General features: G+C 39.9%; 2 protein-coding genes across 2 annotated transcripts in view; one reads left to right on the top strand and one right to left on the bottom strand.

Annotated features, from left to right (window-relative positions):
- Positions 1-9,202: 9,202 nt before the first annotated feature.
- LOC124288989 (neuronal acetylcholine receptor subunit alpha-9-like) lies at positions 9,203-18,288 on the top strand. The gene is made up of 7 exons (XM_046725586.1): positions 9,203-9,726; positions 10,206-10,330; positions 10,558-10,602; positions 13,548-13,657; positions 15,203-15,741; positions 16,156-16,343; positions 17,052-18,288. The coding sequence occupies exons 1-7, from the start codon at positions 9,663-9,665 to the stop codon at positions 17,346-17,348; spliced, it is 1,368 nt and encodes a 455-aa protein (XP_046581542.1). The 5' UTR covers positions 9,203-9,662; the 3' UTR covers positions 17,349-18,288.
- A 345-nt stretch (positions 18,289-18,633) lies between these two features.
- Positions 18,634-22,951, bottom strand: part of LOC124288945 (prolow-density lipoprotein receptor-related protein 1-like) — a 43,459-nt gene continuing 39,141 nt past the window's right edge. Inside the window, exons 24-28 of the mRNA XM_046725535.1 lie at positions 20,678-20,881; positions 20,122-20,259; positions 19,390-19,485; positions 19,008-19,095; positions 18,634-18,884 (exon numbers count right to left, since the gene is read on the bottom strand). Coding sequence (XP_046581491.1) covers positions 18,773-18,884; positions 19,008-19,095; positions 19,390-19,485; positions 20,122-20,259; positions 20,678-20,881 — 638 coding nt within the window. The 3' untranslated portion in view covers positions 18,634-18,772. The remainder of the gene's footprint in view (positions 18,885-19,007; positions 19,096-19,389; positions 19,486-20,121; positions 20,260-20,677; positions 20,882-22,951) is intronic.

Below are 22,951 nucleotides of genomic sequence, written 5' to 3'. Positions count from 1 at the left end.
ACAGTAAAAGAGCAATTACAATAAACACAGACATTAACAAATAATTTATTGATTACGGCTTAATTAGTTAATGAGGCACTTCTGAATTCACCCCTTAATTAAGGTTACACAATGTATGTAATCACATGTTGATTAGTAATTAACGAGCCAATTAAGGGATACGTGATCATTTTATTAATACCTATACATCTTACCTTCATCTTCACTTGTGCCTCCTGAAGTTTACCAGGCTCTATCAGGTGGGAGTGTGGTGAACAGCCCTCAGTAAAGGTGTCCTAATCCTGTGTTGAGTCTTAATTGTCATGTCATCAAAACACTACCCAATCATCAAAGGGTCTTGAAATAACATCTAAAAGTATTAATTAAGAAAACATTGCGCGAGTAATTAAACATATCAGAGTATTACATAAGAAAACATCTCAAAGTACAGGATAAAAAAACATCTCAAAATATGAAATAAGTAACAATGTCAAAGTATCAATTTAGAAAGCATTTCAAGTACAATACTCATTGATATGGAAAAAAAATGTCTGGCCATTTTGACTTTTGTGTGTGGCCATTTTGACTAGTGTGGCCCATGGACCGGCACCTGAACCTACATACATTACGAGTTAAACTCCTTTTAGTCTAATGTTACAGAATTGTTACAGGATCTGGAGTTTCACACCAACATGAGCATCCCACTGTTATACAACTGTGGGAATGAAGTGTACATACTTCGTAAAACGGGGGGGCGATGGGGTAGCCTAGTGGTTAAGGCGTTCGCTCGTCACGCCGAAGACCCGGGTTCGATTCCCCACATGGGTACAATGTGTTAAGCCCATTTCTGGTGTCCCCCGCCATGATATTGCTGGAATATTGCTAAAAGTGGCGTAAAACCAAACTCACTCACTCACTCACTCGTAAAACGGCACACTGTTGATGTTTGCGAGTTTGTTGAGAGCATGATACTCACTTATATGTTTCTATAATCAGAACAGCACGTACTCATGAATGTGTTTAAGCGTAATTACGCAACGTGAGTACGCGACGCCATTCCTTGCTAAAACCCAACACCGTGGGTATGGAATGCACAACTTTGCTAGACCTTTTCATTTTTATTCACATGCAACGTAAAACACAACTTTGCAGATTCTGATACCTTTCGGTATGGACTTACCGAAACAAATCGTCAAAAATGCAAATTCAACTTATAAAGTTGAAAAATAACGCGATGGAAAAAAACGCGCGAAATCGGAGTTCAAACGTTTCACTAATTCCCCCCCCCCGACTTTTCTGGGGAAAACGGGTTTCAACAGCTGGGCTGCGCTCATAGCACGTGCGCAGTGAAATAGGTTCGCGCAGCTTGGAAGCAGATTGTCCGGTGAATACTCGGTGAAGGCTTTGGTGTGAGCTATTTTTCTAATGTTTTGTTGCTATCTCACAGGCGCGAGCTTTTTATATGTTATGACAGTAAATTAACTGTTTATATAATTTCACCACACTTTCTTCTTACCGAGTCACTTTCTCAGTTCGATACTTAAAAGCAATGCAGAATTTCTAACTGCTTGTCTTGTTTTATTGACACCGTTAGATAGTTTATGTGGGGGTTCCCACGTTAATGTTGGTGTCTGCCTGCCTGTAGTTTTATCTGTTAATGACAATATTTAATACACAGCTGCTATCACTGACCACATGCAATTTAACCCCTGACTTATCAGGCTATACACCATAAACAAAATGCATTGTTCAGTCTCTGTCACATTATGTAATTACCGGTGAATAATTGTTTAGGAGTTTGTTTGAAGGCTTTTAGCCTTTGTTTAGGGCTGTGAGCTATTTTCTAATGTTTTGTTGCCCAGCCAGTGGTGAGCGTTAAAAATCGCCTCTCACACAGACAGGCAGGTGTGATAGTTGAACACTTGACATATTATGATGTCTGTTGATTGCTAAATGTTATACACAAAAAATGAGCATGTATTTACAAAACCCAACATCTCTACATATACACACACAATAAGCCGTGAGGGCATACGCAAATGAACCAGCCGTTACACTTGAGTGCACACCCACCCGCTCTGACTGGGTTCGGTATCCCGGCTGCTTCGTTTCTTGGGAAGTAAACCGAAGTACACAGTATTGCACTTTTGATTTGCGATTGTACGCTTATAATTTTGTTTACATGTTTTTTCATAACCAGCAATGTATATTATATGTCACGAATAAGTGATAATTGTGTTTTAATTATGTTTGATTTTTTGGTTGCATGTGACCTTTGAGTTTATAGCTAAGTCCATTTAAGCCTTTTTACTACGAGCTGCAAGCTATGAGACAACTTGTCTAAGACTACAATTACAAGCGAAAACAAAACATAGATATTTGTAGCATTTTACCGCTTCAATGTTTCTCTCATCATAAAGCGAGTTTTCCATAACCGCTAATTCCCCACCTGTCCCAAAAAACAAGATTTTTAGTTTTATCTAAATTTACAGCTAATCCCCAGTTATCTGCATACGATTTTAAAGTGTCTAACTGGCACTGAAAACCACCAATAGTATCTGACACAAGAATTACATCATCCGCAAATAACAACATTAGAATTTCAAGTACATCTGGAAACAATTTGTCTCCATGTTTACCATAAGTTGTGATTTCTATAGGAAGTTCATTTATAAACAATGAGGATAACATTGGACTCAACATACAACCCTGCCGTAAACCAAATGTACCGTTATCTCGGATTGAACTCTGACACACGATTTTACTGTTTTATATATACTCATGAAAGCAATTTCCAGAGTTTATCTGTATTTACAAAACCAAAAGCTTTTATAAAACCTTCTACACAGATTTTTCTCGATGATAGCATACAATGTGAAGATATGGTAAACAACTGAATAGCCCTTCCGAAAACCAGCTTGAGTTTCAGAAGCTTTATCCATAACATTTTCCCATTTTGTTAGTCTTTCATTTAAAACACAAGTATATATTTTCCGTGTGAGCTTAGTAAAGGAACTATAATTGCTCTACTCCACATTTGTGGGAAACAACCATTTAAAATATTTTATTGAACATTGCTACTCAAAAGGGCATTATTGTAGATTCACTTGTTTTAATCATTTCTATAAGGACAATACCTGGAGATGTACCATTTTTCATATGTTGTATCACATGGATTCAAATCACTGTTTGGACACTGTTACGCAGTGGAAAATTAAACTAAAACTACATAAATTTTGACTTACCTTTCAATCAACTAAATGTGAAATCTCCTTATAATCAACTAAAAGTGAAATCCCCTTATAATCAACTAAACGTGAAATCCCATTTTTAACGCAATGAGAAATGTGAAATAAACTAATAAATCATGAAGTTTAAACTTAATATGAGGAAACTGTCCATCTAGCAACTGTCAAAATGTTAATGGATAATTCTCTCGACTATGTGTATTTCTATTTAATCTATACTTTTCTTGCTAGTTCAACATCTATCACGTGGAGAGATTTACCCATTAACAACCGTCACTAGTGCCTAAAACTGAAAGTTTTAACATCTGTATCATACGCGGTCGACCTTCGCACAGAATCTCGTGCAGCTAATGTCCTTGCCGCGCGTGTATTTGTGCTTTCAAGTACTGTGTCCGAGAGCATCAGTTCTTCACGGACCCTCCAGAACAGACACTAATTTTACAAAAATGAAAATCTAGACTTTCGCAATCGTATATTGCTTTCATATGTTATGATTAACATATATTTCAAGTTTGAACAAAATCGGTGAAGAAATGAATTTTTTGAAAATACTACCTCTACACCCGTTACATCCGTTACATAAAACACACAAGGCGTGGAAAACCTGATCGAAACTGGACAGCCCGATTCTACACAAAATATTGTGTTGAGCTTGTGTGTCATGCTTTTACCTTTCTACTCATCGTATTCAATTTGTCTAACTGCATTTCATATTTGACCACTGACCCTCGCATTAGCACTACCCTCTCCTTTGAACAAACGTCTGGCCCCTCGTCGATAAACATCGACAGTTTCCGTAAATCTTGATTGCTATTTAAGCCCTTTCGAGACAATAACACATATGCCATTGGTAAACAATAACACATATGCCATTTCCAACACCGACATGTGCGTTGATATTTCGTGTCAGCTCGCTGATGTCTCGAAATAGTACACACAAAACATGGATCTTAACGACCAAATTGCTTGAATATAGTTAGTATTAATGTAGTTTGATTAGGTATAATTCGATGATTTGGTCCCATTTCCTCCTGTTGTATGCTGGAAATAAACTGAACGCCTAGTAATAGTAACTAGAAAATTGTTGTTACCACATTATATAATTAATGATAAATAGATCTAACACATTTGATACACATAACTGATTAATTCGAAAATGTATTTGTGCAAAAGTGTAAGTGTGAAAAAAATTAAAGTAAAGAAGAATATATTTATTGTTTTTCATACATCATTTCAATATACTTGCATCTATATCTTTTCTTCCATTTTGCATGGGGTTGATCATGGTGACACAATGTAGGCATTGATCTTAAAGTATAACAATAGTCATTGTATGGCAACATCTGCGTGATGCTACCGAGAAGTTGATTACACATCGGACCACTGGCGTGTTATCTACTATGATTATATAAAACTGAATATACCCCTCCAACCCCAGATACAGCAGTGGCTGCTGCAGTTTTTTATGTCATCGGAAAACGGACACATTATGAAATATTAACAGAATGAATCCGATAAACTGTTCACAGAACTGCACCATGATCACTTGTTTAATCATGATTGCAGTAGGTTGTGATATAATCATGGTTTGAAAAGGTGAAGAAAATATCTTCACATTTCTCACATCTTGTTTTAACCAGACATATTCAAATCCAAGTCTAAACAGAATATGTTTTATATGAGTAGCCCATATTGTACAGCCAGTGTCGTCCATTAGATACAATTGGCGAGGCAGACAGTGTTCATCCAAATACAGTAGCCTGCACCAATACTTAATATTTAACCCTTGGTGTACTCAAGTCTGAGAGGGGCTCTGACACAGTCTCCCCAAACCATAGCATTGTTTGTTGTTTTACACATTTTATGCTGTACATCTTCAATAATTTTACAATATGGGGTGCTCTACACTTCTGTACCATAACACACTATAGAGACAATAATAGCATCAACTATCTTAAATATAACTTGGCATTGTATATTTCCAACTTTCTTTCAATACCTGTACAATGCCATATTTGCCTCTTTACTCTGTGTACCATGGGTAGTTTGTGCTTTAGTCCAAATAAGTTTAGGTGGTGACACAATATCCAAATATCATAAAAAAGACACAATTTCGAGGCACACCATACAATTTTAATTTTTAAAACAACTCACTGGTCAACAATTTCAGAGAACATTCTCCAAGCAAAATCACTGATTGTGTGTTGAAATATAGGTATGTATGCACTGCTGTAAAATATAAAAAAAGTAAAGCAAAAAGAGTCCATTGCTGCATTTAATCAAACGTGTTACCTGCTATCTGGCTGAATAATTGTTGATATTAAATTATGTATTATTGACATGTATGAAATCTATTCTAATATCACCATGGATATCATGCTCAAAATGATCAATATATAGCAAATGTATACTGTCATACTGGCTTTAAGCCATAAAAACTGCAGTGCTCAGGACAGGTGTCATAAGTAATAATCACAAATAGTGGAATGTATCTGTCTAAAAAAGTTCATCTACAAATATATGTACCTTTATGGCAAGGTATGCATTTTTAGGGTAATGTATTAACATACTGATCATCCTGTGTATTTTTATATATTCAGTTTAGTAAAATAATGTGTCAAATTCATTGTATCGAGCAGTATATCTGTGTGTATTATTGTGTACAGAGAATTTGATTCTCCATGTTTTTTGCAATCATAAACATTTCTGAATAATATTGGTATACCTTTGTCATGTTGTTTTGCAAACCGATTCAGACACTTAATGTGACAACATTCAGATAACTGGGGGGGGGGGTGATATTTGGTTGTTGGGATGGGAATGTGAGAAGGTTGCATGTTTTCTTGTGAGTGTGGGGATGTAGGTTTTGGGGGTGAGGATTTGTTGTTTTGGGGGTGGTGATATTTGGTTGTTGGGATGGAAATGTGAGAAGGTGGGGATGTAGGTTGCTGGGGTGGGGATGTGTGATAATAGTGGTGGGTTTGTATGGTTGTTTGGGCCGGGTATGGTTGCGGGAGTGGGAATGTGCGGTAGGATGTATTGTTGTGGGTGTGGGGATGGGTGTTTGTTCTCACAGGATGCAAGCAATCAGTTATCATCGATGGGGTAAAGTCTGAGAGCAGTGAATTAAGGTATGAAGTGCCACAAGGCTCAGTCCTGGGCCCAATTCTGTTCACTGTATATACCGTACCCGTTGGTGATATAGCCCGAGCCCACAATCTCAGCTATCATCTCTATGCTGATGACACTCAGCTGTATCTCGGATTCAAGCCACAAACTGCATCTTCTGTACAGAATACCCTGCAGACAATAACACATTGCATAGCTGAGATCAAATGTTGGATGAAGGGTAATTTTCTGAAACTGAACGATGACAAAACGGATATTCTCATCATCAGCTCCAAACAGATAAAATAAAAGTTCAAGGTCACTGGAGTTCAAATTGGAGACACGTTTGTTCAACCAGAAAGCCATGCTCGAAATCTAGGTGTCATCTTTGACTCAACATTAAGCACGGAAAATCACGTTGGTAACATCTGCAAATCTGCAAATTTCCACCTAAGGAACATCAGACAGATTAGCAGGTACATGGACACACCATCAGTAAAATGCCTAATCCATGCATTTGAGACATCACGCCTAGACTACTAAAATAGTGTACTCTATGGAACACAACAGCAGTTCATGGACACGATACAGCGTGTTCAAAACACAGCTGCCAGACTCGTAACACGCACACATATGTATGTGCACATAACACCAGTCCTGAAGGATTTACACTGGCTCCCTGTAAAAGACAGCGTTGTATTTAAACTTCTTGTGTTGGTTTACATGTCCATTAATGGGCTTGCTCCAATGTCCAGGGGTGGGGTGTCTGGTTATTGGGGTGGGGATAAGTGGTTGTGGGAATGAGGATGTATGATTGTTGGGAAGGGGGAATGGGTGTGGGGATATGTATGATTGTTAGGGAGGGGTATGGTTGTGTGTGTGTGTGGGGGGATATGCGGACATGTGATGTAGGGTAGGGGGTCTATGCTTGTAGTGGTGTGGATGTCCAGGCGTTATGTGTCTTGTAGGGTTGGGGTGTAATGTTGTGGGATGAGATGTCTGGTTGTGGCGAAGGAACAAAGTGAAGAGAGCTTTGTGAAAGAAAACAACATAATTGCTTAGAGATGATTATTTACCGTACACCAAAGCAATAAAATAAAATTATTGCAGTTTCATTAGGATAACACTGAATATTGAGATGTGCATGTTTTTATAGTCATGACAACACCAAAAACACTATCACCGTCAGTCACCTATAGGATATCGGATCAATACAGAACAATCTCATAGGAGAGAAGGAATGTAACCATAGTTCTGTCAATGACGTATAAAATCCACGTTCATCAATCGCGGCTTCTCACCTTTTTGGTAGTGCTAGTGTCGTTTAAGTTTTTGTTCTCGGTATAATTCAAATGAAATTTATGTTGTACGAAAACTAACGTTGCTATCAAGTTTGATGTTCTATATACGTCTTAGTGGACAGGTAATAGCGGATTCATATATATACTTCAACGCGTGAAAAGGTCAAATAAAATAAAACCGCAGCTACATTAGAATATCAGTAAATTTGCCTTTAAAAAGCGTGTATACTTACGTTTTATTTACACCAAGGTGTGCCCCCATTTCCCGATGGACGCTCTTCAGGCCCAATTTCTCGAAACAAGCTTAAGTCTGAGTTTTGACTTAAGTTAGAGTTTTTACTCAAATTTGAGAAAATGTATTTCCAGGATGAACTGAAATCCATATAAAACTCAAACATAGTAGAGAATTTGAGTTTGGTGGATAGATTACTTAAGTTGTTTGGGTTTTTTTATTTTAAAAATGCAGTTGAGTTTAAAAAATCAGCTGTTTCAAATTGTCAAACTCAGTTTGAAATTTGAGTCAAAACTTAAGTTTGTTTCGAGAAATCGGGGGACACTGGCACATCTGCCTTTTGAGGGATTCTTAGCGGTTCGGATTTGGATTTGAAAAACAGGTTGTCGTTATCCAGAATGAATTTTTCACATTTTCGCCGATTTTTAGACGCCCACTTTGGGTAGTTCCTACTGCTTTTGAAATCTTAGATATGCTTGACTTCTTGTTCTTCCACGTTGATTAAAAGTGTTGAAATGCAATGACTTTTTCAGTGTTATATTCTTGAAATGTGTAACATTTTATACGGACGTGAAACGGCACGATATCAAAGATTTGGATGTTCCCGTCTGGATCTGCGGCAAGACAGGCACAGTCGTCCAACAAATGATTTATTTCGGTCTCACCGTATGTACAGCATTTTGAACAAAACATTTTGATAAAACCATAAATATGTGTACACAAGCCATTCCCCACGGAATTGCGAGAGACCATATTAAAACACAAACACGAATCTATAATTAAGTTATATTGCTAGAAATGTACATAAATAAGTACATGGATAAAAAGCTTATCAACGGTGTTTCAATTGGCTACGCGTACGTTTACAGCGTTCGAAACAGCGAGGGTCATTATTCAACGAGGGTATCTTTTCAATACGTGACCCGGGTTATTTTTCAATAGCAGCCGGGTAATTATTCAATGTTGAAAAAAGACCCAGGGCGTTGAAAAGTGAGTCCGGGTAATAATTCAATGTTGAAAACGTACCCGCCGGGTACCTTTTCAACGCGGGTATGTTTTCAATCTTACACCGGCTCGGTATCCACACCTCTCCTCCAGAGTGTCTGAGATACGACGATGGACGCCTACTGCAGGAAGAGAATCACGCTCAGTTGATAATATCCCTTAGGTTGTTGACATTGACATTCATAGGCGGATCCAGGAATTTTCGTGGGGGTGGGGGATCGGGGGTTTCGAACCCTGAACCCCTCCTCGGCTCCGCCAATGACATTATTAATTGGGTTTTCACCCTGCCCCTCTTTTAGGGCGTATGATGCTCCTCTTACCTGGAACTGATTTTGTCACTGAATTGGTGTTATATAACCGATAAGACGGATGACAGGACATTATGTAGTTAATTTCAATAATACAACATTTAAACCACTTGATATGGAGCACAGTTACACATTCCGTTAGTGCATTAATACCAAGCCTGCTCATACCTGTACATAAAGATTTAAATGTCACAACCCCTGCACCAGATCTTTGATTAACAGGCATTCTAAAGATCAGGAGCAAAATTGGTTTTAGTTTTATCGATAGGGTCAAACAATCTGTTGAGAAATCCAGCACGTGTTTTGATATTGATAAAGTTGCGGCGTTACCAGCAGAGGAATGTTTGCAGTACTGTAGTTTTCCTGCAATATGTGTCTATCGAGCGGTCCTGGAGGAAACACCGTGACGATACAGTCTGACTTCCTGGTATTGCAACAGCTTTTACTGTTGCACTGCATGTGGTCATCGAGGTGTTGAAGCATGTGTCAGGTGTACTACATATGGTTGGCTGTGTGTATGTACAGGGCTGTTCTCTGCCAACACTGTAAGTATGTACTATGATACCCTGTTAACTCCTTTTCTGGACCTATCGTTCACAACTCTGTTTAGGCTCAGGTAGAATTCATATCAGCATTAATGTTTCACATCGTCGCTTCGCTTATCTCGAGCTGGCCACGACTCGTGATTGTTCGATAAATCCCAGAATATGTTACTTGATTGGTCTGAATGATTCATGTTGATCACGGGTTTCACAACGGTGATAAATTTATGGTACCTGCATCACATCCACTCCACTCCACTCCATATTGTTAGGACTTGTTATTCTCAGGCGTTGACGTTGTATATTTCCTCGTACAACACCTCTCTCTCTCTCTCTCTCTCTCTCTCTCTCTCTCTCTCTCTCTCTCTCTCTCTCTCTCTCTCTCTCTCTCTCTCTCTCTCTCTCTCTCTCTCTCTCTCTCTCTCTCCCGTGCTGATTATATCCCATGTGACGATAATGTGTCTCATCATTATGTAATTCAGGTAGAAGTTCCCCATGCGATATCCTGGACATCCTGTTGGGATCCTACCAGAAGGATATCCACCCTCCCTGTGACACACCTGTGGAGATACACCTTGGACTAGCGCTCAGACAAGTCGTTAGTCTGGTAGGGAAAACTGAGCCCGGAACGAATTAACGGCTGATGCCAGTGATTTTGCGCTGGGCGATTTACTGTTATTGTATCTAATACTCTGGTTCCGGTTCATACAGAACATGTCATTTGATGCCAGTATACTTGTACATTAGTGACAGACTCCTTCAACATATCTGTTTGTCTTGTCACTCACCCCTTATAACATAGTGATGGTGATACTGTGAAAATATCTGTTACAGAGCGAGACCAAGCAGATATTGAGCACCAACGTCTGGATGCGTCTTGTGAGTATCTGTTTAGTCACTGCATATTTTTCAAATTATGTTGAGAATTATAATAAAGGTTTGCGTTTTGCCGACACTGCTTTGAAAAACACACAACAATTTAACATTTTCACAGACATGACGATATTGCATATGGTGACATGATGTGACGATACAGTGATATTGCATATGGTGACATGATGTGACGATAGAGCGATATTGCATATGGTGACATGATGTGACGATACAGCGATATTGCATATGGTGACATAATTTGATGATAAAGCGATATTGCACATGGTGCCATGATGTGACCTTACAGCGATATTGTATATGGTGACATGATGTGACGATATAGCGATATCACATATGGTGACATGATGTGATGACACAGCGATATCACATATGGTGACATGACGTGATGACACAGCGATATTGCACATGGTGCCATGATATCACGACATGACGATATTGCATATGGTGACATAATGTGACGATACAGCGATATTGCATATGGTGACATGATGTGACGATACAGCGATATTGCATATGGTGACATGATGTGACGATACAGCGATATTGCATATGGTGACATGATGTGACGATGACATACGATACGATACAGCGATATTGCACATGGTGACATGATGTGACGACATGACGATATTGCATATGGTGACATGATGTGACGATACAGCGATATTGCACATGGTGACATGATGTGACGATACAGCGATATTGCACATGGTGACATGATGTGACGATATAGCGATATTGCACATGGTGACATGATGTGACGATATAGCGATATTGCACATGGTGACATGATGTGACAATACAGCAATACTGCATATATCTATGGGATACTTTGCATCTGACTTGCCACATATTGTGTGGTACCAAAAGCTCACGGGACCTATATCAAAATAGGTATGCCTTAATTAGCATGGTAAGACCTTGAGCTAAAATCTAAATATCTGAATCAATTGCACCAACCATTATTGTCCCCAACAATTTCAAACCATAGGTCAAAATTATGTTTCCACCAAATGTATAACTTCAGCTATAAAGAATACTGAATTAATCTGTCAAAGGTTTAACATATTTGTGTAATTAATTCCTTTTATATCAAAGCAAGCGCAACTAAGCTGAAGTTCACCAATTCACCATCTTCCTGCTATGACCGTTTAACCACCTTGCCAGGTTGGGAGAAAGACAGCAAGTGAACAAACTTCACATTTTCCTTGCGCACATAATTTTAAATTCCAATGAAAAAGTAACACATCTTGAAATAAAAGTCATGGACAAGACAACAGACCTGATTTAGATCTGGCTGCTTTGCATGGGAACTACTGTGGACCCCTGATCCATTCTTGGCTATAAATAAATCATGGACTTGTGAGGAGATAAACCCTATTCCAGATCTTTATACAATTTGTATAATTATATGGGTATCAGCATGAGGCTCATGCACATTACCCCGCTTCACACCTCATTTCACGTTAGCACTGATATAATTTTATCAATACGTGTGTGTGTGCGTGTGTGTGCGCGCGCGCACGTGTGTGTGTGCGTGTGTGTGCGCCATGTCGTGTTATCACCTTATCGTGTCATGTTATAGCATTGCTATTTCTATATCGCAATGTCGCTATGTCATCTCGCGATATCGTAATATTGCGTTTGTCGTGACATCGCATTAAGTTTGCAGATCGATATGACGATGGTCCTTATCAGTCACCATAGAAATCAGGTTGAGAAACCTTGGTTTCATAGAGTAGTGGGACAGATGATTGGCCTCGGCTAACACATAGAGTACTGGGGCGTATGGTTAGGCTGGGCTAACTCATAGATTACTGGGGCGTATGGTTAGGCTGGGCTAACTCATAGAGTACTGGGCGTATGGTTAGGCTGGGCTAACTCATAGAGTACTGGGCGTATGGTTAGGCAGGGCTAACTCATAGAGTACTGGGGCGTATGGTTAGGCTGGAAAGGAAATAATTTAACAGGTGTAATGATAATGTAATGCGCCTGTGAGCCTGCAACAAGTAGTACCATGGATATTATCTACGTTTTAGCTGAAGTTTTTTTATAACAATGACACAGTTGTGTAACTGGACTTACAATAATTTCCGATCTTGATGAGCTACCAGATACATCGGTGTTACGGCAGACATGACTTTAATAATGATATCGACGTATCACTTACAATTTTCTTAATACACAGTGACAGGTCAAGAGTCACGCTCAGGACATGAGCACATGTAATGACTCCAGGACCACCAGTGCTTGGTATTGTAATTTTCCAAGCTAAATTAACATACTTGCGTCAAAACCACCTTATCAGATTCAAGTGTTGACAAAGACGTGAACTGTATTTCGGGTATCAGTAATCACAGGCCTTCACTCAGCAAATGTCAATACATGGACGTGTCAAAAACAAGGTAAATGATGCAGGTTTGAGGAAGAAAAATACGTTGTAAGGGAAAGGTAATGATTATCAGTCCACCTCACCACTTCCTTTAGATAACATTCTAGATGTAATTTTCAGCTTTTCTGAGGAAAAGTCCTCCTTTGTCTTCTCATTTATCTATTAAACACCCACAATAGGTGAACAGGACAAAATGTACTTCTGAACATGTCTAACTGTATGTTTTAGATATATAATTAGGTCATTGATTATAAATATATTCTCTTGCTAATATTCACTTGAAATAATGCCGATAATGCTTGATAATGCCATTGACTCTGATAATGCACATGACACATGACACATTTACCAAGACAAACTCTCTCTATCTTTGTTAATATCATCGTTAGACAGGGCATGAATGACAACCGTTGTTGAAAGGTTTTTTACATGACTGTTATCTGAACTTTTGATGACTGTATCGTCTGTTATCTGAACTTTTGACGACTGTATCGTCTGTTATCTGAACTTTTGACGACTGTATCGTCTCTCGCCCTAGAATTGGACTGATTGTCGACTGGCGTGGAACGTGACCGACATGAATGGCACGGAGACTGTCCACGTTCCCTTCGACCGTATCTGGACCCCGGATGTCACGCTGTACGACGAGTAAGTTGTCCGTCACGTTGTCTTTGTTCTATGGTTATGTTCTAAAATAGAAGCGAGAAGCTCTCTCCACATTCATAAGAAATCCCTGCTATAACAAAGAATGTTCAGTTCGACTATATCATGGTATCATGGGCATGTGTTTATGAATCACTAACACATAGTGATGATACCAGGTGTTCGCGAAACTGTACGTATCCTGTCCCACCGCTGGCACCCGTCACAAACAAATGCAAACTAAGACTGGTCAACTGTTCACCTGAACAAAACAACACAGGAACCTATGATACAAGTCGGGGAACTGCACCTGGGATATTTTTTTTCTGACTTTTAGACAGCTTTACTAAGCCTTTGACCGTTGGATACCTAATCGAACAACTTTTAAGGAAGAGTCGTATGACGCACTTTGAAATCTCTGCAGAAAGAGCATGTTCGATTGGCCAAAATGTGAAATGTTTATTGTCTGGATGTTTTACCCCCAAATGGAGGTGTTATCTTAGAGCAAGTCCAGCATGTCAATCGTTTACAGTACTGAAAAGACCATGGGCCTAAAGTACATTGTTACATACAGTAGTAAGTCCAGTATTTCACAGGCCACGTGTTGTCAATAAACCTCAGATGACAGTTTTGTCATCTCTATATCCTGCACATTCCCGCCTTTTATTTGAATGTAACGACTTTTCCATCTTAAGATACACCGAGCTTCTTTTCTTGAATAATGGCAGTTAATATGAAATGGAGATATTAAACTGGCGTGCTAAACAAACGTTACCACTTTGAAACTGAAATTTTCAAAATTTCAAATTCAGCTGCAATCACCATCACATGAAAACACGTCGCCCAAACGCAACAATGAGTTTTCCTCTTGGAAATAAGGCACGAAATGCATGCTTTTTCACCGATTTGACCAAATATTGTTTGCATGTTTTTCACGCAAAGCGAGAAAAATTAAATGCCAATCGGGTATAAAACCAGTGCAAACGGTTGTCAGACATTCTTTCATTAAACAAAAACACCTCAGACAGGCCACGATCAGGCAGACCTCGAGTCACAACGCCCCAGGAGGACCAGTATCTGCGCACGCTGTATCTCAGGAACTGCTTCCTGACGGAGACATCGGCGGCGCATGACATTGGTCCCGTGTAAGCCGATACACAGTAGCTAGACGACAGTAGCCAGGTCCTATGGAATCCGGGCTTACAGACCATTCCGGGGACGACAGTTGACAGCCGAACATCGTCGACGTAGACTTAGATGGGCCCGGACGGTTCGACTTTTGACAGCGACGTGAGTGGCAGAGGGTGCTATTCTCGGATGAAAGCCGCTTCCCTCTTTTCAGAGCTGACGGAAGATTGCGTGTTTAGTGCCGTCGTGGAGATCTATATCTTGTGGTTATTTCACGATAGGGTTTTTAATCTATAGGGTTTCTTTAGCCCGTCAGTTTATTTTATATTATGCTAATTGTATCGACTGGACATGTCATCCATAACATTGGATAAACTTGTCCCTACTGACTGTTGACACAGATGTGTTTTCTCGGTATTCCAGCACTGCCTTTGGAACGAACATAGCCATGTCTGAGAGGAAGTTCCATAAGTTGACAGTAGGCAGCGATGGCCATGTGTCACAGAAGTTCCCCACTGTTCTCAGCAGTATTTGCGAGGTCGACGCCACCTACTTCCCCTTTGACAAACAGGACTGTCCTCTACAGTTCGGCTTGTGGGTGTATGACGACTCAGTGGTTGTTCTGAACGGCGACATGAAAGGGGACACCTCCTTCTACCTAGAGAACGCTGAATGGCATCTCACGGGGATTGGAGCAGTGACGATACCGTATTTGTTCAACGGTTTAAGCTACAGCACCATAACCTACACTGTGTCCCTACAAAGACGACCAGCCTTCTTCATGGTGACGTTCTTCTTCCCGTGTTTCCTCATCTGTAGTATGTCGATCCTTGGGTTCTTCCTCCCCCCTGCGTCAGGAGAGAAGGTCGGGCTGGAGGTCACCCTGCTGCTGTCCCTGACGGTGTTCCAATTTCTCACACTCGATACGCTTCCACCAAACTCCAAACCACTGCCGCTTATGTGTAAGTCTATTGGATTCTGATTCTAAGTTGTACACATGAATCACACTTTTGACAATATTCTAATGGCTCCTGGTTTAACCTATCAGGCGAATCATCTGGAAACGGAATTTGTAAAACACCTGTTTAACTACGCTATTCCCAATATTCATATTACCAGACATAGCTGAGATCATCGATCACAGTTGCGACATATTTTCAAATTAACTTTTGAAATGTTCGTGCTAGTCATCAAGGCGATAACTGCTTCCAGGTGTTTAGGCCCGGTGACGTAGTAGACTGGTAGTCATCGACTCCATTGTTTACAGGTTGCCGTGATATTGCTGGAATACTGAGACTGCGGAGAAAAACGACATTTACTCACTCACATTTGTTCCCTTTTAGTGAGCGCTTTGAGGTACAGTTTGCCTATTTCAGGTATCTACCTCGTGCTGATCATGCTGCTGGCGAGTGCCTCGTGTGTGCTGGCAGTGGTTGTCCTGAGGGTCCACCTGAAGGGGGAGCAGGGCTGGAAGGTTCCATCTCTGGCACGGTCTCTTCTCATCAACAAGCTGGGCCGGCTACTGCGGGTCAAACGACCACACATCCTCAGGGAACATGCACATGTATGTAGCTCTTGAATCGTGGAACTGCTGCCTGTGCTTATTGTCTTATCACCTTACAAATAAACATTCAATAAAGTATTGAAACATTCAGGTCCTCATTAAAGCCAACATGATTTCTGCTGCAGTTCCTTATTTCGACTTGATCCTACGTTCCTGTGTTTCTACTAAAGGAACAATTGGTCACTACTTGCCTTTCTACGGGTTTGTGATGGGTGGAATAATTGCTAGTCGATAGTGTTTGAACGACACTTGGACATGAATTAGTCCTATTTGTACTCTCTCCACATTTGGCAGAGACTTTGCAATGATATTTCCAACTTAATCAGAATTTTCATCTTTTCACGAACACCTGATATCATCACTAACTAATAATGATTCATAAAGACATGCAAATAATGTAGTCGAAATAGTACAATATACTCGAAAAATGTACTTGTGTACTGATGGATCCTATGATAGGGCTACTTCTACCATTTACATGGTAAGTATAATACTCTCTCAGTAGAGAGGTTGATCGACATATTTCAATCCATTTTAGCGATGGGGCTGATTGGCTTTGTATACAATTTGATTTGCTTAATGTGCCAAATACTCGATGAGCTTGCCAAACCATTATAAACTGACTTGCAGAGTTCATGTCGTTTAATAATTTTAAATCAGAATTTTTACCCGTGAACAGAGTGCGGCTGACACATTTTGTTTTGCCAGGATACTCTAAACCTAACCCCAAGTGTGAGAGAATCGTCCCCTCCAGCAGACATTGACGCGACAGTTTCATCGACTTCCTCTGCAGAGTTCGGAATCTTCTTACAATCATTTGACAGGATCTCAAAGAGTTTGAATCGCCTGCTCAAATACCTGAATGCTGAAAAGGAAGCACATGAATCAGTGGAGTACCAGGACTGGCTCACAATCGCTCTGATCCTGGACCGATTCTTCCTCATCATGTACGCCTCAGTGTCTATCATCACGTTCCTGGTCTTCCTGATTGAACTCACTGCCTGATTCCATGTACAGACAGACGGACAGTTGGTGGTCCCATTGGCAGAGCATAACTTGTGGTTCCATTTACAGACAGTCACACATTTGATGTCCCCATGGTCAGAAGCTGACGTTGTGTATCCATGGTCAACAGCCTGGTGCATTGTTTACTTAAACTGTATATATATGTTGGATGGGTGAATGTGTGTGTGTTATGGATGATGTAATGATATGATTTGCCATTATATAACATTATGACACATATGTTTATGATTTGGAAAGAGAAAATAATTCATTATATTCAAAATCCGTATAGATCATATTTTTTGTATTTTGGATAAAGCAGAGTGAAGGTTTTGTATCTCAATTTTGCCGAGTAGTAAATTTGATTGTCATCACTATAACTATAAAGACTGAAGGTGTTATCTATTTCAACTGGATTAGATTATTCAATTCTTGAAACTGAGGGAGGTCATGGTTCGTGAGTATAAAACCACAGATGAGGAAGACGTTATTTAGCTGCAAGGTTTGGTTGACCATACCTTCTATAGTTGTATGTTATAGTCGTTCTTGTCTTCCTCTTGCACTGTGATTTACCTGCATGTCTGATTCATCTACAAAGCAGGGGATCAGGCTGTTGACTTGTCATTCAAAGACACCATTCATTTTGTTCTTATTTTACCAGACCGAAATGTCTTGGATTATCAGTGAAGAGGAACAAGTTGCTTGTTGTCACATCGATGAGCGAGCGAGTCAGATGGGGGGCAAGCGCTATATAACAAATAATCTGTATAATAAACTATCACGACTCTCGAAATCGTAGGAAAATATCACGAAACAAATCATTTTTAAAATAATATATTTAGATATTGATGTATTCATGTACATTTTCCCAAGTCCCAACAATTCAATGTTTGTTTCCAAGATAAAGGTTGGACAATAGGAGGGAGCTAGGAATACTGTTACAGATCAGCCCGGGGGTGCATGTGTACATGCACTAGTGGTGGGAATCGGTTGAAATTTCATAATCGATTATCGGAACACCACTAGCATGCACCAGCGTTGATGAACAGAACCCGAGATACTGTTCAGCTGGATACGTTGTGCCCCTTGTAAAAAGCTAATCGAAGTTGTCTCCCTTTTATTGTGAAAAACCTCGTGTGGGATCATCAAATGCAGATGTGTTGTGATAAGTGGGATAGACGTAAGGGTCTCTTGATACACATGTCCATCAGTATTTTACAATTTCACTAAATAACGCTGTATTCTAAGACTCTTGTCAGTAACACCTGTTATTGTAGACATCAATCTGTTTTGTGAATGCAGTAGAACACGTCTGGTTCTCAAAGTACGTAAATCCGTTTTTGTGTTACATTAAAGTCGAACACGTCCTGACATCTCTGTGCTGCTGCATATAGCGCGATGTCACAGATTCGCCACAGCTTGTATCAAATGTGTATGAGTTGGTCGGGGGTAGTTTGGTCTTGGATGTCCTCCATGATCTTGTACACCACCGTGTTGTCCCCTTGTCTCTGGGGCTGGGGAACGCCTGCCCGGTGCCTGGGGTTGAAATACACACAAATATATGGCATTGTGACAAAGGTGATTTTACTTGGGTGCTGACGAAGATATGATCGATATTGGTGTTTCTGTACGTGGGACATGTAATATCATGCTGTTTACCTTCTGGTGAGGAATACAGTGACTGCCAACACGCCCACAACACCGACAGCTCCACACACACCAGCCACGACAGGAACAGGGTCGTAACCTGGGAAAACAGAATGTTGAGGAAGTAGTGCGTGGCGGGAACGTTGCTCAGTGCGGTCTTAGGCAACAAACAAACAATTAATTTGTGAGCAGTCTGCGTGAGTATTGTTGACTAAAATGGTGCCCGGGTGCATACCAATAGGAGCGAAGTCTAATGTCAATTCGATGCATATGGTATTACTCCAGCAATATCGTGATGGGTAACACCGGAAATGGGCTTGTACGCATGTAGGGAAACAAGTGGTGACAAGTGAAAGTTCACCTAAGCCCGACTCTTTATGGACAAGCTAGGTACCTGTGGTAACGAGACTTGAACACCTCCCGGTAACACCACAGTCCTGTGCTTGGCTACAGTTGGGACATGGCGCATCACACGTTCCCCCATCACAGCCTGCGAACAAGAGCCCGGTGTTTTACTGAATGCCATTATACACAGTATCACTTCTATCTTGTTATACCGAATCTCTTACGAACGCTAACAGAACGTGAAATACATTTCCCTTCCAGTCATGATTCTATATTCGTTCCTCATAGGGGACAAGACGATCCACGTCCAGAACTGATCACCATGAAATCATCACTGAGGTATGTACGTACATTACTAGCCGCTGTGGTGAAAAAAATAGACAATATATAATTGTTAAATGCAATCATTTCCTTAGTATGTTGCCCTGGGTTTGTTTGGGGTTTGTTTGGGGGGGGGGGCTGAAAGGTTCAGCTTCTTAAAGATACACCGAGTGGGCTAGACTAACAATTAGTCTCTGAAATGAACATATTTTACTGAAAAAAGCTCATAGTAAAAAAAATATATATATTATGAAAAGGAGCCCTGAGACTTTCTTCATTTTCAGAAGCTGAGGAAATCTAGACTTGCCACATTTTCTAGACTTGTGTGGGCTTTCTTGGATATATTTGCTTCAGGGTCTGTACGAGAGATTACGAGTGGGCTTTATCTCCCTCGTAGTGCCAAAAACAGTTTAGTCCAAAACCCTTTTCGATCGAATCTAAACGTAACTAAAATATTTACCTTGGGTACAGTTGTACCCAAACCATCCAGCCTCGCAACCTGAGGGGCATCCTCCATCTGTTTTGTTGCAAGAAGCTCCATCTCTACACTGGCCACAGGATTCTTCGCAGTTGACACCAAAATACCCATCCCGGCACTCTGAAACATAAACGTAGTTTCCCTATTACACACATATTCTATAATTATAGAACTACTAAACGTACAAATGTCAGGTTGATTTCCTGAGACCAGGTCCTCATCTCTTTTCGGTGACAGTACGTATTCATCATTTATCAAAAATTCAAACTCATAGACTTTGTTGATCCTACTGTTGACAAACTTCATTCACTCACTGACAAGTGTTAAGAAAGGTTTGCTATGCTAATGATCATGTTCAACTAAACAAGCATTATCTGCTCGCCATTAAAACGGGTGCGTTTCGTAATGTTTCAAAAACATATCTTTTGATATAGTTAGAATCACACGCATGAATAAACGACATTTTTAATGTTAATGCATAGACTTGTCAGTCACTGAAATATATAGCAGTGAAGATACTGTTCAATAAACATGTTACCTTGGTTACAACTGACGCCAAGCCAGCCGGCCTCGCATCCTGATGTACATCGTCCATCTGATCTGTCACACCCAACTCCATCCAAACAGTGTCCACAGGGTTGCTGGCAGTTGACGCCAAAATACCCCACCGTGCACTCTGAAACATTGACATACCATCCCGTTACATTCAGATACCCGGGCCCAGGGAGAAACATGTAGACAACTGTTACCAATTGCAAGTATGATATACTACTAAAACTTTGCTAAGGATCACAAAAATTCGCAACTTTACTTAAACACCTGTCATTAGCAGGTATTGGTTCCACAAGATGCAGTGACAAACTGAAAACTTGGATCAATGCTTACAATAAACCAATTGACGAAATTACACAGTACTCCAACTGTTCCCCCAAGTGGTGATTATAAATAATAGAGCGTTTCCCGTTCAGTATTGTGTATTATACCTAGGTGAATAATGATTAATCAAACCCCCACCCCCACCACCACCCCCCACCCCACCCCACCATTACGTATTATACTTCAACTATAACCCAATGTGGTATTATAGGTAAATAATGATTAATCGAACTTAATTAGAGATAAACCTACATGGGAAAATCAGAGGTATATAACGAAATTATAATACCTCTAAATTTCATTTAAAACCGAACGCGTAACGTGAGGTTTTAAATAAACAATTTAAAGCTATTATAATTTCGTTCTATACCTCTGATTTTCCAACACAGTAGGTTTATCTCCATTCTACCATGACAATTTTATGAACAATTTCAGGTGGAGCTCTTTCTTTGGTTACGAGTCAGTACGTCAAAATCTCAAGTGGCATCGCCCGAAACGGGGTGATTGGTGGCAAACCGTCAATGACTTACAAACTCCAGATTCAGTAATAACAAATCATGTTTGGTTTTTTCAATGCATCAATCACCAAACATTAACTAATAAGTTGGAAAACATATATCAAATATGTTTAAAAAGCTTGGTTCACATTTGAAAATTCCACCGCAGACCCTTTCCCCACCAGAATAATGGCAACAACCTTATGGCCTTGACCTTTTCTCGCAAGTCATTGTTTACATTTACGTGCAAATTTGGAAAGATGCGACAGGCATAGGCGCCCGACTCTGATATATTTATAAGCATGACCTATATGTATAAGATATAAGGTCATACTTATATATATATCAGAGTCGGGCGCCTATGGCGACAGGAGAGCCTCTGACAGTTTGCGCAAGGTTAACCTGATTGTATGACTGAGATAGTCTTTGATATCTAATTACTGGTACTGGTACAAAATTGAAGAGTAGAGGCGCTTTTGCTGTAACGAGCAGTCCGTGTTGTACCGAATTTAGATACTGTTGAATTTTGCGCCCTGTCAACTTGACGATTTCACGCACCTCTACGTCTGCGTGCGACAGCTGTGGTGACTCTTACACATTCATGTGTGTACTTTGTGCTCAAATTATTTTCTACATTTTGGAAAGTGTTTTGTGACCTAGTGGCTTCAAAGTGTAGTGAATTCAAATTGAATCGGATTCGCTGGCATGTTCGCGAGTCTGTTGACAAAGAGCCAGATTTGTGGTGATATTTCCGAAAGGATGGATCAGGACATGAGGGTGTACCTCTGGCATAAACACGGTAAGGTAATTAATTATACTTTAATAGACTACTTTAGATCAAGCAGTGTAATGGATAAGAGGGATCATGACTAAGCTAAATAACTTTTTCAACGATATTATACTTTTAGAAAAAAGTATGTTGGGCTAAACAGAACGGTTTGCAGATTCTGTAATTGTGTTTTACTACCGCTAAATTTGAAACAGTACAAATTTCAAAACATCATTTTGTTTGAATTGATAACCCAACTGTTTATTTATGTGGACGGAAGGCATTAAAATTTCTTCGGCGTTCGATGTTAATGCATCCTCCGTTACCGGATCAAGATCAGTGGCGATATCGTTGACGAAATCTGATAATAAATTTCACACGGAAATTATGTAGCAGTCTATTGCTGGATCTATTCTGACATAACATAGAATCAACGTAAACATATTTGTTTTTGCTGAATTTTTATTCGGAAAGCAGACGATGTTTTGATCTTGTTCGACTGAATATTTGTTTCCATGCTTTCGAAGTACTTTTGTATGTATAAACACCTATTGCTGTGATTTACGCAAGTAGTGACTCGAGCCCCTCATCGCTAACTCCATCTTTAAAGACATATGTGTAATATCCGACAGCAAAATCGCCGTAATTTATCGATGCATCGGTAGGTTGT

This window comes from Haliotis rubra, unplaced genomic scaffold (assembly GCF_003918875.1).
Source record: "Haliotis rubra isolate DU_JTF1 unplaced genomic scaffold, ASM391887v1 Scf43, whole genome shotgun sequence".
NCBI classification, from domain to species: Eukaryota; Metazoa; Mollusca; class Gastropoda; order Lepetellida; family Haliotidae; genus Haliotis; species Haliotis rubra.
The sequence above is the reverse complement of the archived record's forward strand: the minus strand, read 5'-3'. Positions and strand labels throughout refer to the sequence as shown.